The 18046-nt window shown below is 39.5% G+C and overlaps 1 protein-coding gene across 1 annotated transcript; it reads left to right on the top strand.

Annotated features, from left to right (window-relative positions):
* Positions 1–11379: 11379 nt before the first annotated feature.
* LOC118560511 (olfactory receptor 486-like) lies at positions 11380–12935 on the top strand. Its single transcript, XM_036131537.1, has one exon. It carries the CDS (start codon positions 11913–11915, stop codon positions 12846–12848), a length of 936 nt encoding a protein of 311 aa, XP_035987430.1. The 5' UTR covers positions 11380–11912; the 3' UTR covers positions 12849–12935.
* The last annotated feature ends 5111 nt before the right edge of the window (positions 12936–18046 follow it).

Raw genomic sequence — 18046 nt, 5'->3', positions numbered from 1 at the left:
TAAACAAAACCCTGACAATTATCATGTTTTAATATTTTACATTATTATTAATTCAATTCAATAAAAGTTTATTTATATAGCGCCAATTCATGGAACATGTCATCTCAAGGCACTTTCCAAATTCAAATTCAATCAGATTATACAGATTGTTAAAAACAATGTCCTTTTTAAGGGAATCAGTAATCTGTTCTACATTAGATGGTAATAGCGGGGGATGTGTCTTCCCTGGATGATGTCACAGTTAACAGAACGCCAGACGGTGTACCTACTACCTACTCTTGGTTCTGGAATTGTTCCATCTCTTTTCAAAACTGCTGTTATCACTCCTATTGTGAAGAAACCTGGACTAGATCCCAACAATTACAATAATCTCAGGCCAATTTCAAATTTACCTTTTATTTCAAAAATAATGGAAAAACAGTCGCTTCTCAACTTCATTCTCACTTAACTCACAACAACCTTTATGAACAGTTCCAGTCTGGCTACCATTCCGTCATAGCACTGAAACCGCTCTCTTAAAAATAATCAATGATCTTTTAATAGCAGCTGACTCTGGTCTAATTTCCATCCTCATTCTTCTTGATCTAAGTGCAGCCTTCGACACAGTTTCACACTCTACCCTACTCCATCGACTTTACACAATTGGCATCACTCACACTCCCCTAGCCTGGTTTCAATCCTATCTTTCTGGCTGCACTCAGTTTGTTCAGATTAAGTCATATCGTTCCAACTCCTCTACAGTTACCACCGGTGTTCCCCAAGGCTCTGTTCTAGGACCCCTACTTTTTATCATCTACATTCTCCCCCTTGGCAATATCTTTAGGAAATTCAACATCAATTTTCACTGCTATGCGGATGACACCCAGCTCTATCTTTCTTGTAAACCAAACTCTTCACTCCCACCTCCTTCATTAATCTCCTGCTTAACCGAAATAAAATCCTGGTTCACCTCCAACTTTCTTAAATTGAATAATTACAAGACCGAAATCCTCTTAGTGGGAACAAAATCTACTTTAGCCAAAGCTGACAGTTTCTTCCTTTCATTTGGCAACTCCATAATCTCCCCTTCACCTCAAGTCAAGAGTCTGGGTGTCATCCTTGATAGCACCTTGTCCTTCTCCTCTCACATTAACAACCTTATCCGCTCCGCTTACTTTCACTTACGCAATATCAATCGCCTTCGCCCCTCTCTCTCCCCTAGCTCCACCTGCACTCTTGTTCATAGTCTGGTCACTTCCCGCATTGATTACTGTAATTCTCTTCTTTTCGGTCTTCCTCAAAAGTCCATTCACAAGCTTCAGTCAGTACAAAACCCAGCAGCTCGCATCATTTCTAGAACCCCCTCTTTTCATCACATCCCCCCAGTCCTGCAGCAGCTCCACTGGCTACCTGTGAAATATAGAATTCAGTTCAAAATCCTCCTACTTACTTTTAAAGTTATTCACAATCTCTCCCCTCCATACCTTTCTGATTTACTTCAAATTTCTACTCCCTCCCGCATACTTAGATCTTCTACCACTCACTTAGTTGTTCCTTCAGCCTGTCGTAAAACCATGGGGAGCAGAGCTTTTTCACGTTCTGCGCCCACACACAAATCAAAACTCAAAACCCACATGTTCAAGATTGCCTTTTCATTATGATTTTATTAGGGCTGGGCAACGATTAAAATCTTTAATCGCGATTAATCGCATAATTTGCCCGATTAATCATGATTAATCGCATTGTATGCGCAAACTCCAAGAATGAATTCAAAAGTAGTGTAAAGAGCACTTTTATTTTAATGTTCTGCTGCCATATGAACAAAAGTGTTGTAACATTTGTAGCACTTATCAGTAATACATATTTAGTGTAAAGCTCAACTTAAACATGTAAAACAAAAAATAGCAATAATAATAAATTAAAGCTTATTACCACTGACAGGAAATTCTCTTTATGGGGAAAAAAATCTACCAAAAACAGGCAATTTCTGAGGTAACAGCAGGGAGCAGCATTACCATTTTATGTTCAATACCAAAGTGTGAAGCACAAAAAAAGGTCTACAGTAGCTATCCACTTCGCCATTACATTGGTTAGCTACTCTGAGTCATTGAATTGTTTGGTGATGTCTACAGTGTGTTTGGCATTTAAGTGGTATGTTAAGCTCAAGGTGCTCCGGTGATAAGAAAGTTTAACTTGGCAGTGGTTACAACCAGGCCAGCTGACAGCTTTGCTAGCACCCGGGACAACGCAGTCTTTTTGGGCCCCCCCTCTACACCTGCCGCCACCACACACACACACACACACACACACACACACACACACACACACACACACACACACACACACACACACACACACACACACACACACGCACACACACACACACACACACACACCAAAAAAAGTCAACTTAACTGTATACTTCATGCCCTGGGAATCTCTGTATTTTATACTCGATATTTTCAACCCATCTATTGAATTTAGTGCACTAGTTGATCTTTTCTTCATAAGAGAACAGCAGCACCGCAGCCAAAATATGGCCTTTTTTGACCTGCTGTATATTAGCCTGTCCCTAAGCTTGATGTATCATGAAACTGTTGACCTTTTGGGTTTTGGGGTTTTTATTTTATTATTACAATTAAATAATAATAATAATAATAATAATAATAATAATAATAATAATTATTATTATTATTATTATAACAATAATGTTATGTTCAGTGTTTTTTCGCTAATCCACCTCTTATATATGTACCACAGGTTTTGAAAGTAGCTGTTATTAAACCTTTACTTAAGAAACCTTCTCTTGATCAAGATGAGTTAGTAAATTACAGACCTATATCTAATCTTCTTTTCTTATCTAAAATTCTTGAGAAAGTAGTTGCTAATCAACTTTGTGAACATTTACAAAGTAATGACCTACTTGAGGAGTTTCAGTCAGGCTTCAGAGCTCATCATAGCACTGAAACAGCTCTGGTGAAGGTCACTAATGATATTCTCATGGCCTCAGATAATGGACTTGTGTCTATACTTGTCCTGTTAGATCTCAGTGCTGCGTTTGATACAGTTGATCACAATATTCTCCTACAAAGACTTGAACATACTGTAGGGATTAAGGGGAAAGCATTAGGCTGGTTTAAATCTTATCTGTCAGACAGATTCCAATTTGTTCATGTTAATAATAAATCTTCCTCAAACTCTAGGGTCACCTGTGGAGTACCACAGGGTTCAGTCCTTGGACCAATTCTCTTTACTATATATATGCTTCCGATAGGCAAAATTATCAGACAGCATAGGATTAATTTCCACTGTTATGCTGATGATACTCAGCTATATTTATCCATAAATCCTGATGAATCCAATCAATTACTTCGACTGCAGTCATGTCTTGATGACATCAAAAGCTGGATGACTTTAAATTTCCTGCATCTAAATTCTGACAAGACCGAAGTTTTAATCTTTGGGCCAGAGTCCTCAAAAAATAAACTTCTTAACCAATCATTTAATCTGGGTGGCATTAACCTGGCCTCTGGTAATAAAGTAAAAAATCTTGGTGTTATTTTTGACCAAGACATGTCATTTAAATCCCATATTAAACAGGTTTCCAGAGTTTCCTTTTTTCACCTCCGGAATATCGCCAAAATTAGAAACATTCTGTCCAGGAGTGATGCTGAAAAACTGGTCCATGCATTTGTTACTTCAAGGCTGGACTATTGTAATTCTTTACTATCAGGAAGTCCACAAAATGCAGTTCAAAGCCTTCAGCTGATCCAAAATGCTGCAGCAAGAGTTCTGATGAAAATCAACAAGAGGGATCATATTTCTCCAATTTTAGCTTCCCTTCATTGGCTTCCTGTTGAATCAAGAATAGAATTTAAAATTCTTCTTCTAACGTATAAAGCCCTTAATAATCAAGCTCCATCATATATCAGAGCTCTGATTACCCCGTATGTTCCTAACAGAGCACTTCGCTCTCAGACTGCAGGTCTGCTGGTGGTTCCTAGAGTCTCTAAAAGTAGAATGGGAGGCAGATCCTTTAGCTATCAGGCTCCTCTCCTGTGGAACCAACTCCCAGTTTTAGGTCCGTGAGGCAGACACCCTGTCTACTTTTAAGACTAGGCTTAAAACTTTTCTTTTTGACAAAAATTATAACTAGTGACTCATGTTACTCTCAGCTACCTTTATAGTTTTACTGCTATAGGCTTAGGTTACTGGAGTATATCAGGATCTAATTTTCTCACTATATTGAGTTCTACTGTTCTTCAATTATGCATTATGTGTTGTCATTTCTGCTTTAACTTTCTGTTCTCTCTCTTTTCTCTTCATAGTAGGTACACCTGGTCTGGCGTTCTGTTAACTGTGACATCATCCAGAGAAGACGGCTCACCTGCTACTACCATCTAATGTAGAACAGATTACTAGATCAATGTGTGCTTCTGTGCTTTTTTGTTTCTCTTGTTGTGTCTCTGTTCTGTCTTCTGTAACCCCAGTCGGTCGAGGCAGATGACCGTTCATACTGAGCCCGGTTCTGCCGGAGGTTTTTTTTCCCGTTAATGGGTGGTTTTTCTTCCCACTGTCGCTTCATGCTTGCTCAGTATGAGGGATTGCAGCAAAGCCATGTACAATGCAGATGACTCTTCCTGTGGCTCTACGGTTCCCCAGGAGTGAATGCTGCTTGTCGGGACTTTGATGCAATCAACTGGTTTCCTTATATAGGAAATTTTTGACCAATCTGTATAATCTGACCCAATCTGTATAATATGATTGAACTTGACTTTGTAAAGTGCCTTGAGATGACATGTTTCATGATTTGGCGCTATATAAATAAAATTGAATTGAATTGAATTGAATTGAATTGAATTATATCTTTCAATCCTTATGTCATTTTGTCTGTGTTGTGTGCACCTGCCTGTTGCTTTAATCCTATAAATTTTCCCGTCGTGGGATAACAAAAGGATTAACTAATGTTATCTTATCTTAAATAACACTTTTTAATAGGATATATGTACTGGGTTCTTTCAAGGTCTTAATTACATTTTCTGTGTGGGCTCCAGTAACATATGATAGATAATATCTACTTTGAAAGTTAACATAATAAAACTATCCTAGATTCAATTGGTTTTGTTCAAAATGTGCATAAACCGACGCACTCTCGGCTCCATACTTTAGACCTTGTTCTGACATATGGCATTGATTGTGAAGAATTAACAGTATTCTCTCACAACCCTGTCCTGTCTGATCATTTTTTAATAACATTTGAGTTTAATCTAACTGAATTCTCCACCCCCAAAAGAGGGTTCCATTATAGTAGATTTTTATCGGATAATGCTGTATCAAAACTTAAAGAGTCTGTCCCCTTCTTAATATCCTCAGTATTGCAGAAATGCCCTGTAGATGGCAGCATTGCTGTTTCTTCCCATTCACAAATCGATACCTTTGCTAACAATGTGACTTCCTCATTGCGTTCTGCATTAGACAATGTAGCTCCCTTGAAAAAGAAGGTGATTATTCACAGGAAGCTGGCTCCTTGGTTTAATTCAGAGCTGCGTTCCTTGAAGCACAATGTTAGGAAATTGGAGAGAAAATGGCGCTCTACACACCAAGAGGAATCCTACTTAATCTGGAGGGACAGACTATTGTTGTATAACAAGACCCTCCGCAGAGTTAGAGTAGCATATTTTTCATCATTAATTGAAGAGAATAAAAATAATCCTAGATTTCTCTTTAGTACAGTTGCCAAACTTACCCAGAGCCACAGCTCTGTTGATCCATCCATTCCCTTAGCTCTTAGTAGTAATGATTTTATGGGATTCTTCATAAATAAAATTGATGCCATTAAAAATAAAATAATTGGCATCCTCCCAAACATGATTACCTCGTCCTCAGTAAGTGAGGCAGCATTGGAGGAATCTTTAGAATCTGCGCAGTGTTTGAACTGTTTAGAAGCAGTAGAGCTTTCTGAGCTATCTAAAATTTTAGCTTCATCTAAACCTTCTACCTGTATGTTAGACCCAATCCCAACCAAGTTGTTTAAGGACATATTCCCTTTGATCAGTGGCACTATTTTAGACATGATTAATCTATCCTTAGTAAATGGATATGTACCACAGGTTTTGAAAGTAGCTGTTATTAAACCTTTACTTAAGAAACCTTCTCTTGATCAAGATGAGTTAGTAAATTACAGACCTATATCTAATCTTCTTTTCTTATCTAAAATTCTTGAGAAAGTAGTTGCTAATCAACTTTGTGAACATTTACAAAGTAATGACCTACTTGAGGAGTTTCAGTCAGGCTTCAGAGCTCATCATAGCACTGAAACAGCTCTGGTGAAGGTCACTAATGATATTCTCATGGCCTCAGATAATGGACTTGTGTCTATACTTGTCCTGTTAGATCTCAGTGCTGCATTTGATACAGTTGATCACAATATTCTCCTACAAAGACTTGAACATACTGTAGGGATTAAGGGGAAAGCATTAGGCTGGTTTAAATCTTATCTGTCAGACAGATTCCAATTTGTTCATGTTAATAATAAATCTTCCTCAAACTCTAGGGTCACCTGTGGAGTACCACAGGGTTCAGTCCTTGGACCAATTCTCTTTACTATATATATGCTTCCGATAGGCAAAATTATCAGACAGCATGGGATTAATTTCCACTGTTATGCTGATGATACTCAGCTATATTTATCCATAAATCCTGATGAATCCAATCAATTACTTCGACTGCAGTCATGTCTTGATGACATCAAAAGCTGGATGACTTTAAATTTCCTGCATCTAAATTCTGACAAGACCGAAGTTTTAATCTTTGGGCCAGAGTCCTCAAAAAATAAACTTCTTAACCAATCACTTAATCTGGGTGGCATTAACCTGGCCTCTGGTAATAAAGTAAAAAATCTTGGTGTTATTTTTGACCAAGACATGTCATTTAAATCCCATATTAAACAGGTTTCCAGAGTTTCCTTTTTTCACCTCCGGAATATCGCCAAAATTAGAAACATTCTGTCCAGGAGTGATGCTGAAAAACTGGTCCATGCATTTGTTACTTCAAGGCTGGACTATTGTAATTCTTTACTATCAGGAAGTCCACAAAATGCAGTTTAAAACCTTCAGCTGATCCAAAATGCTGCAGCAAGAGTTCTGATGAAAATCAACAAGAGGGATCATATTTCTCCAATTTTAGCTTCCCTTCATTGGCTTCCTGTTAAATCAAGAATAGAATTTAAAATTCTTCTTCTAACGTATAAAGCCCTTAATAATCAAGCTCCATCATATATCAGAGCTCTGATTACCCCGTATGTTCCTAACAGAGCACTTCGCTCTCAGACTGCAGGTCTGCTGGTGGTTCCTAGAGTCTCTAAAAGTAGAATGGGAGGCAGATCCTTTAGCTATCAGGCTCCTCTCCTGTGGAACAAACTCCCAGTTTTGGTCCGTGAGGCAGACACCCTGTCTACTTTTAAGACTAGGCTTAAAACTTTTCTTTTTGACAAAAATTATAACTAGTGACTCATGTTACTCTCAGCTACCTTTATAGTTTTACTGCTATAGGCTTAGGTTACTGGAGTATATCAGGATCTAATTTTCTCACTATATTGAGTTCTACTGTTCTTCAATTATGCATTATGTGTTGTCATTTCTGCTTTAACTTTCTGTTCTCTCTCTTTTCTCTTCATAGTAGGTACACCTGGTCTGGCGTTCTGTTAACTGTGACATCATCCAGAGAAGACGGCTCACCTGCTACTACCATCTAATGTAGAACAGATTACTAGATCAATATGTGCTTCTGTGCTTTTTTGTTTCTCTTGTTGTGTCTCTGTTCTGTCTTCTGTAACCCCAGTCGGTCGAGGCAGATGACCGTTCATACTGAGCCCGGTTCTGCCGGAGGTTTTTTTTCCCGTTAATGGGTGGTTTTTCTTCCCACTGTCGCTTCATGCTTGCTCAGTATGAGGGATTGCAGCAAAGCCATGTACAATGCAGATGACTCTTCCTGTGGCTCTACGGTTCCCCAGGAGTGAATGCTGCTTGTCGGGACTTTGATGCAATCAACTGGTTTCCTTATATAGGACATTTTTGACCAATCTGTATAATCTGACCCAATCTGTATAATATGATTGAACTTGACTTTGTAAAGTGCCTTGAGATGACATGTTTCATGATTTGGCGCTATATAAATAAAATTGAATTGAATTGAATTGAACATGAACTGCTGCTGAAGATGAACACAGATCTACCTGGATGTTCCATGGAGGACTGAAACGCCTCAGTCAGAGACGTCAGTCTGTGGGTCTGTCGGGGCAATGACAGAAGTTTCGTCTCCTCTCTCCGTTTCTGTGGCTCGACGTTTTCTTCCTCATGTTTTTTCACGTGCTTCGATAAATTTGTTGTGTTTCCACTGAAATAAAACGGCTTTTTACAAAACATACAGCTTGATTTAATTTACTGTATTAAAATAAAGCCAAACGGTGCTACTTTCCCTGTTCATGTTTTTTCGCTGCTGCGGTCTCTCTCATCAGCGTGATTGTTTGTGTGTTGAGTTTGTGTGAGAGCTGAGTGGGCAGGCCAGACTGAGCCTGCGTGCCGATTGGCTGGTGCCGCTGAGCCATGTACAAGAGGGGAGGGGGAGCGGGAGAGTGCTGCCGTGACACAGCGCACTGCAGTCAGTGCGCGTGCTGACTGACACTGACTGAAAGCATGTGAGCAACATGCGTTAATGCGCCATAAAATAAATATCGCCGTTAATAGTCTAATGAATTAACACGAAATTAACGCGTTAACTTGCCCAGCCCTAGATTTTATATTACTTTCCTCTGTGTAATTTGTGTTGTTTCTTTTAATTATGACGACTGCTTTTACCATTCATTGTTTTTACATGTACAGTGACCTTGAGTGTTTTGAAAGGCGCTTGAAATAAAATGTATTATATTATTATTATTATTAAGAAAAAAGAGAGAGAACAAAAAGTTACAAGCTGAAATAACAACAAACAATGCAGAATGGAGAGCAGTAGGAGAACTCAGCAGAGTGAGAGAAACAGACCCTGATGTCCTCCAGCAGCCTAAGCCTATAGCAGCATAACTATAGAGGTAGCTCAGGGTAACATGAGCCACTCTGACTAGAAGCTTTGTCAAAAAGGAAAGTTTTAAGCCTAGTCTTAAAAGTAGACAGGGTGTCTGCCTCACGGACCAAAACTGGGAGTTGGTTCCACAGGAGAGGAGCCTGATAGCTAAAGGATCTGCCTCCCAGTCTACTTTTAGAGACTCTAGGAACCGCCAGCAGACCTGCAGTCTGAGAGCGAAGTGCTCTGTTAGGAACTTACGGGGTAATCAGAGCTCTGATATAAGATGGAGCTTGATTATTAAGGGCTTTAAATGTGAGAAGGAGAACTTTAAATTCTATTGTTGATTTAACAGGAATTCAATGAAGGAAAGCTAAAATACTATTTCAATTGTTAACAGTTTTTATATATGCTGTCTACAAAAGTACTGCAAACTAGTTTACATTATAAGCACCATTAAACAGGCATGGGACTGCTGTTTTATTCAGGTCCTGCACTGTTGTGTATCTGTCTCTCTCAAATAAATCTACTGAACTAAAATAAAACATGCTAGCTGTTCTCTTACATAGTTGAGAAAAGGTAAACTAGTGCACTAGATTACATAGAACATATCCTGCATAAAACAGAGAAAGCTTCATGAGAGATTTCCAGAGCATGAAATAAAGGTAATGTTGTCCGTGGCCCTGGCTGTCAGCCAACCTTGATATGATAGTTATGTGCAAGTAAAACAGCACAGCAATGTCCAGTTCAGGAAGAAGACAGAATCTAATATCAGATGCCCACTCCGATTATCAGGGGACTTATCAGAAAGATCTTTTTGTTCATTTGTCTGTAGTAGATAAAAGTATCAGACAAATACCAGAAGTAAATGAAAGTATCACCTATACTTGTCCTGTTAGATCTCAGTGCTGCATTTGATAAAGTTGATCACAATATTCTCCTACAAAGACTTGAGCATACTGTAGGGATTAAGGGGAAAGCATTAGGCTGGTTTAAATCTTATCTGTCGGACAGATTCCAGTTTGTTCATGTTAATGATAAATCTTCTTCAAACTGTGGAGTACCACAGGGTTCAGTCCTTGGACCAATTCTCTTTACTATATATGTGCTTCCGATAGGCAAAATTATCAGACAGCATGGGATTAATTTCCACTGATATGCTGATGACACTCAGTTATACTTAAAGTCCTGATGAATCCAATCAATTACTTCAACTGCAGTCATGTATTGATGACATCAAAAGCTGGATGACTTTAAATGTCTTGCATTTAAATTCTGAAAAGACAGAAGTTGTGATCTTTGGACCAGAGTCCTCAAAAAATAAACTTCTTAATCAATCACTTAATCTGGATGGCATGAACTTGGCCTCTGGTAATAAAGTAAAAAATCTTGGTGTTATTTTCGACCAAGACATGTAATTTAAATCCCATATTAAACAGGTTTAATATGGGATTTAAATTACGTTGTTATTTAATTTTTATAACTTTTTGTTCTCTGTCATTTTTCTCTTCATAGAAGGTACACCTGGTCTGGCGTTCTGTTAGCTGTGACATCATCAGGGGAGGCAGATCATCCTCTATTACCATCTACCATAGAAAGTACTCCTGGATCAATGTAAGCTTCTGTGCTTTCTGTGTCTCTGCTCTGTCTTCTCTAACATAGAAAGTACTCCTGGGTCAATGTGAGCTTCTGTGCTTTCTGTGTCTCTGCTCTGTCTTCTCTAAGCCCCAGTGGGTCGAGGCAGATGAGCGTTCACACTGAGCCTGGTTCTGGTTCTGCTGGAGGTTCTCCTCCCTGTTAAAGGGGAGTTTTCCTCTCCACTGTCTCTTCATGGATGCTCAGTATGAGGGATTGCTGCAAAGCCATCAACAATGCAGACGACTGTCCACTGTGGCTCTATGCTCTTTCAGGAGGAGTGAATGCTGCTTGGAGAGACTTGATGCAACCTGCTGGGTTTCCTTAGAGAGGAAACTTTCTGACCAACCTGTATAATTTGATAGAATTTGACTTGAATACGGTGTATCATGAATTGGCGCTATATAAATAAAATTGAATTGAAAAATTGAAAAATGCAGGAAAACAACACTTTAAAAAAAGCAAAGTCTGTTGGTGCTTGTTTTTTACTCTGCTCAGTGTGTGCGTTCTTGTACTTGCGGCTAGGGTTAGGGTTAGGGTTACACTTTTTGCTGATTTTACTGGTAAAGTTAGGTTAACACTATGGTGTCAGTTAGGGTTAGGCCATGAAAAGGCTTTAAAATGAATGGAAGTCTATGGAAGACATGGCATGGTCCTCATTATGTACATTAGACCAGGATGTGTGTGTGGGCGTGTGTGTGTGTTTATCAGCTGAGCGCAGCATCCTTCGTATGAAGAGTTTAAAAGAAGCAGAAGCGGAGCAGGAGCCAGAGTTTTCTTGCTGTTGGACACATGTGAAGCTCCTGTAACTTTTGGCTCAGTCTCCAGATAACGTGAGGCTCTCTGTGGTTGTCTGTTTTTATAACTCCATGTTTCTCAGAAATCGTTTTTTACTTGTTTTACAGCAGCAGCTCAGTTCCTTTATCCAGAGAAAACGGACTCGCATTGATTATTCATGTTTAATAGCTGGAATATTTTCCTCTTTGTGTCGACATGAGTTGTGCTCATAAACTAGCTGTCTCTCTGGAAGCAGGCTGCGTATCTAAATGTGTATCTGTCGTTTATCTTAAAGGTTAACGTCTATGCTGTTTAACTGGATCTTAACTTATGCATTGCCACAGTAGCAGTGTGCTGGAGTTCTCCCATTGTGCCCAGTCAGAGTTCTCCTGGTTCCTGCTGATCTGCTCCTACAGGGACAGCTTCCATCCTTCATCTAATAAAATCTGTTTGTGTTGACGGTAATGAACATTTCTCAGGTGTCATATTTCCTACTAAGTGCCTACTTTGATATTGGCCTGTTTAAGTACTTGGTTTTCCTTTTCCTCATGTGTGTTTATATCGTCATCATATCTTCTAACGTGCTGCTGATCGTGGTGATCTGTGTGAATAAGAGCTTACATGAACCTATGTACATGTTTCTGTGCAGCCTGTTTGTGAATGAACTGTATGGCAGCTCAGGCTTGTTCCCCTTCCTGCTGGTCCAGATCCTCTCTGATGTTCACACGGTTTCTGTTCCTCTCTGCTTCCTGCAGATCTTCTGCCTCTACATGTATATAAACGTGGAGTTTTACAACTTGGCTGCCATGTCTTATGACAGATATCTGGCCATCTGTCATCCTCTGCATTACAACACACAGATGCAGATGAACACAGTTATCAGGCTGGTTGTGTTATCATGGTTTATTGCTCTGCTGAACATGATTGTGGTGATTTCCCTGAATGCCTCCTCTAGGTTGTGTGGGAACATCATCGACAGAGTTGTCTGCGCCAACTATTATGTTGTGAAGTTGTCCTGCAGCAATGTAACAGCCAGCAACATCTATGGACTGGTCTACACTTTCTCTGTGCTCGTCATCCTCGCTGCGCTCATCCTCTACACGTATGTGAAAATACTGCAGGTGTGTTTTTCTGGATCCAAGGAGACCCGGCAGAAAGCCATCAGCACCTGCACACCCCACCTGGTCTCCCTGCTGAACTTCTCTTTTGGCTCTTTCTTTGGTGTTTTACAGAGCAGGTTCGACATGAGCAGAGTTCCCAACATCCTTCGTATTATTTTATCCATATACTTTGTTGTCTGTCAGCCACTTTTGAACCCTCTGTTGTATGGACTCAAGCTGAACAAGATCCAAATCATATGCAGAAGTCTTTTCTTTAATAAAAATGATTTGCTTTTGTAGAAGTATCCAGTTTATCCTGAGAGCTGTAAGGTAAAAAGACAATACTATACTGTAGGTGTATCATTTTTCTTGTATATTCTAATAAGACTTAAGTGTAGGATTATTCAAAAAAAGTCTATATTACATGTTGAAAATAAACAATTAAAATATTTAAAGATCAGGTCTTTACATTTTTTTTACTTTAAAATATTACATTTTATTAAGAGTTAAAGGTATACAATGCAACCGGGGTTGATTTTCCAGCAAGGCTCCTCCCAGAGGGGGAAAGTAAAAGTGCACTGTCATAAAGATGCTCAGCTGTTCTGGTCTCTCCATCAAGCCAGGCGCGGTTGTTTTGTTTCCCGCAGCGCTATCTTGGCGAGGCCGCCGCCTCAGCAAACTCACGCTACCGCCTCGCCAACATAAAAAAAATAAATAGAAATAAGTAAATAATAATAATTAAAAAAAACTCGATATTCTTGCATGTTTATTTGACGTTAACACGCGGTCCTTTGTTGTTGCTTTCACGCGTGCATATAGTGAATGGCAGGGCAAAAACACATGGAGTTCTCACCGTAAAGCAAGACCGACTCTCGCGGTCTTGCATGAGACTTCTGAGCCTGTGGGTGCGGGCCGAGGGCTCTTGCAATTGCAAGTACGGTATTTCCCCCACAGACCACCAGGGCGGCCGAGAAAACCTTTGTTCGACCTGAAATGACTCATTTAATCATCCAAAACGGTATGGAACACATTAATTAACTGAAAAATGTTGCATAGTATGCCTTTAAATCAATAATTGAAACAAGTCAATGTAAAGTCACTGTTCTCAGGCCACTTTTATTTAACATTCAAGTGATTATTGTAGTTCAGATTACAGAGTTCTACTGCAGGTCCTACCAAATGTATGCTGACAAAAAAATGTATATCTTTTATCACCGCATGACCCTAGTCCACTGCATTGACTGAGTCAGTGTTCATAATTTCAATCTGTAAAACTCACACGGAAAGAAAAAGTTAGAAGATATTTATTGATACAACTATTTTAAGACTTTGGCGCTCAGACCTCAGCAGGTAACATTAGCACTAAATTTTACTTTAATATGCATAAGCAGGTGTATGAGAACAGGGATGTCCCCCCCCAAAAAAAAAATTGCCGAGGTTGAGGCCAATGTGTCAGCATGCTCAGAAGACAGAGAGACTTGAATTGAAATCTGAGAAACATAGAACAGCAGGATGAGTAACAGAGGAGATGTGCCACGAAGTCTTACCAAAAAGGGACCATTGCCGCGAATTTAGAAAAATAGAAAGGGCACAAATTAGAATCATTGTGTGCAGAATTTAATATCACCACTACTGATAATGTTCCACCAACAAATTATGAAATAGATTATGATGCAGAGTATGAATGTTTTGTAAATGGAGGTTTTGAAGAAAATGAAGGAATTAATGTGGGTAACTGTAAAATGTAATGTAACATGGGTGTTGCCCTGGTTTAAACATGCCAATGTGACACCAGTGTTTGGTACAAAGCCTGTATGGTTTGAAAACCCACAGCTTCTGGAAGAGGATTGTCAAAACATAACTATGACCATTCCCACACTTTTCTTTTTAGGAGACTAAACATATCCAGCAGCAGATCGTTATTAGTGCATTAGTGAGAATGAAAGTGCCAATAACCTTAGTGTATGAGAGTGTAAAAGAATTGGCTGGAATTGAAACTGGAACACCAAGGCCCGTCGGAGTTTAGGCGATTACGCACTAAATGAATAACCTGACGCCGCCAGATAGATTTGCTTCGCATATCCATCTGGAAACCTTCCGTTGAAGTAATTTTGGGAAGGGGCGAAAATACTGGTTAGCTGATTGGCCTATGTTGGTGATAGACAAGCCAAATAAACCAATCAGATCAACGAAGCATATGACGTACTCGTCAACATGATTCGTCGTCGCTCGTAACAGAGCGACGATGAAAACACAACCACAAGCCAAGCTACTCTTGCTGCTGCAGGTAAAGGCTCGTTAGCGCAGCAAAGAAATACTCTGTAATTCCGATAAAACTTGCTCGATAGCCACGCTAACGCTAGTTTCATCGGCTGAAGCCGCCATGTTCTTTAGACTGAACTGTCGATCTTCTCGTTGCGTCACACCTCAACCCACCTCAAAGCCAACGCTGATTGGACGTTCGTTTGGTGAACGGCTCCAAATTTTCTTTAACGGAGAGTAGCCAGACTGATCTGCGAGTGAAACCTTGAAAGCTCGCGAGATCAGGATGGTCTCACGAGGCTACTAAATGAAGGAGTTTATTTAAATCTTATAGGTCAGCCAAGAGAAATTCCTGATGAATTTAAGGCACAACATGAAATTAAAGCAGGTTTTGAGTCTATTTAACCCTTGATTACAGTTAACAAAAACTTTGATAAATGATGTTTACTATAACCAACACAGGGTGATTCATTTTACAGTTGTAAAATTTTCCAGGGTTCATGAAACAAGTAGAACAGTAATGCAAAACAGACAAGCTTTAGATTGGATTTTAGCAAGCAAGGGGAGAGTTTGTCATGTGTTTGGTGATCAGTGCTGGACATACATTCCTATGAATACAGCTCCAAAAGGTACATTCAGGGCAGTAATGGGTAAACTCATTAAAGATGAAGTAACACACACAACTGGTCGTAGAAAAGTCTGGAAGAAATTTTAGGTGAGTGGTGAGCTCTGGCTGTTAAAGCAGGACTAATTTTGGTGATGACAGCAATTATGATCTTTTTGTTTGTGTGTTGTGCTGTGCCTATCTTGAAAAAGGTGGATTTTGGGGACGATTTATAGATGGATGACATCAGTCCGCAGCAATCCGAAAGGCTGACTGCCCGGCGGCCTGGACACATCCATGGACTCATGCATATACCAAAGAGTTCATGGATGGTGGGAAAGAAGGTGGAAAGAAGCCCTGTGGCTGGGAAGGATTTATTTGCCACATGTCCATTTGGTTATTTAATCAAGTGAATGAACTGTCATGATTAACCAGATTAACACTTTTTAAGTTTAAGTTAATTTTTTAACTAATAATAGATGGATAAAGACAGATGGCCGGATAGTATAACCCATCATAACATTCAGCATTAACACTACGAACCAGTATTATGAGCAGGTATATTTACATATATGTATATGTATTTTAATTTTGTTGAATTTTGCTTGTTATATCATTCATGGTTTCTTTTCTTTCATTTTTCCAGAATGGGAAGTGTTGGATTTCATTGTGATTACCAGAGGCTGGTTTCCAATGTATTCCAGTCTGTGGGAACTGGATTTTTTGCCCTGGATGAATATGTTGTGCTATATTATGGCCATGATCATGAAAATAATTGAGGTCAGATTGTCTTCTGACCACACAGCCACAAAGGAGAGCGAGTCAGCGGGGACGGCCCTTCTCCCAGCAGGGGTCCCCTGCTGCTATAAAACTTTCCTCCCACAGACAAAGCCTCCCTCTCTTCAGACTTCACTTCAAACTCCAAGCTGCTCAGACCACCTCCCCTGGAGCAGACCAGGAAAGAGCTACTTTGGACCATGGGCCCTGGCCGGGCCTGACCGACACCCGGACTAACACCTGGGAGAAACTTCTCTTCGCCCAGAGAACATGTCCGGGCAAATCAGAGTTAAGTCTGCTGTTTTAACCTCATCATCAGTAGCAGGAGGAAGAATCCTGCCCGCCAAAAACAGCTTTGTTTTATTTCTTCTTAGCCTTTACAGGGAAGTGAAACCCAGACGGAGTTGAAAAGTCGGCAGAAGGACCCATATTGAATGCTCAGGAAAACCTGCTTAAATCGGACTGCATTCAGGACAGGGATTGGGCAGAGACCAGGCCTCTGACCCCTCCACATGTTGCTGCTGTTAAGCCATCAGCCGCTGGTGAACGAGCAACGGTTCCCCTTTTACTGCCTTCCTCGGATGACCAAAGTGGACTGGACTCACACGAGGCAAAAGACAGGTTTGGCAGAGAGACCCAAAAGGGAAAGTTAAATGGTTAATTTGGGAAATGTTTGTAAACCGTTTGCACACAGTGTCTTTGAACAAAGGAGCTAACGGAAGTAGCTCATTGCTAGCATTTGGTACCATGTCATTGTCAAGTGTGTTTTTATGGTTATAACAAAGGTTATCTCCACAAGGGTTTCATACATTGATGGGACATTAATGTTTACGTTATCCAGCCCACTCGTTATGACCAAAATAAGGCTAAAGCTTTTATTTGTTAGTGCCGAATGCCCGCTTGCCAAAATGTAATTAGCTCTTGTTAACATTCTGTTCCGGTAATTCAAAAGGAGCTTGTTTTAAAGCATAAAGCTTAACTGTTCTGCTCGACCAACCTTTGATGGTGCTATGAGCCTTATTCCCGCATTAATATTGAATATTAATGTCGGTTTAAAGGCAATTTTAATAACTTTAGACTTCAACTGATTTAGCGACCGATCGGTACAGCAACCCAAGGCGCCTGTAGGGAGAATCACATTAACACGATCGGCCATAAGATAATCATTTTACTGAGCAAATCATTCCTCAAAATATTATTCCCTCAAATAATGTTTTGTGTAACTCAGGATTTGCATGGTGAATGGGTTTAAACATATGCCATGTTTTTTACTCCATTCCATGCTTGTTGTAATCAGATCTGCAGTGAACAAGGATTCACTGAATTATTCTGACGATGATCAACCACTTTTGTTTTGTCTTTGGTTTGTTCTGCATGTAAATAGTTCCTTAGCTTAGCTTCTTTTTATCTTAATTTTGCTTAGTAGTTTAGTTAAGTTTGACTAGCCTAGTAGAGAGGATTTGTTAATCGAAATATTGTGTTAATTCAGATAAACCACATTACATAGCTATGTTCTCTGGATGTTCATTTTATTTCTGTTATTAAATTCTTGAACTTGAAAAAAGTTGTCACTCCTTTATTCTATGTGTGTGCAGGGTTTGCTGTTAAAAGATCACTAGTGCTCGAATTCATCCCTTTCAACCATTGTCTTGATATCAGCTTAAGAGCTGATTATCACCAGACAATACTTAACAGAGAGTTATTTATGAAACATTAAATAATTTTGAATCGTGTATAATTGCACAACAAATACATAAATAACGCCAGCAAGGGGTTTTTCCACTTTATATAAATTGGAAGGCCGCCAGGGGAAATAAATAAATGTTTAGTATGTTTATGTTTTTATTATTCATTT

This window comes from Fundulus heteroclitus, unplaced genomic scaffold, assembly GCF_011125445.2.
Source record: "Fundulus heteroclitus isolate FHET01 unplaced genomic scaffold, MU-UCD_Fhet_4.1 scaffold_44, whole genome shotgun sequence".
NCBI lineage: Eukaryota > Metazoa > Chordata > Actinopteri > Cyprinodontiformes > Fundulidae > Fundulus > Fundulus heteroclitus.
Note: the sequence above shows the minus strand (reverse complement) of the source record. Positions and strands in the feature narration are given on the sequence as shown.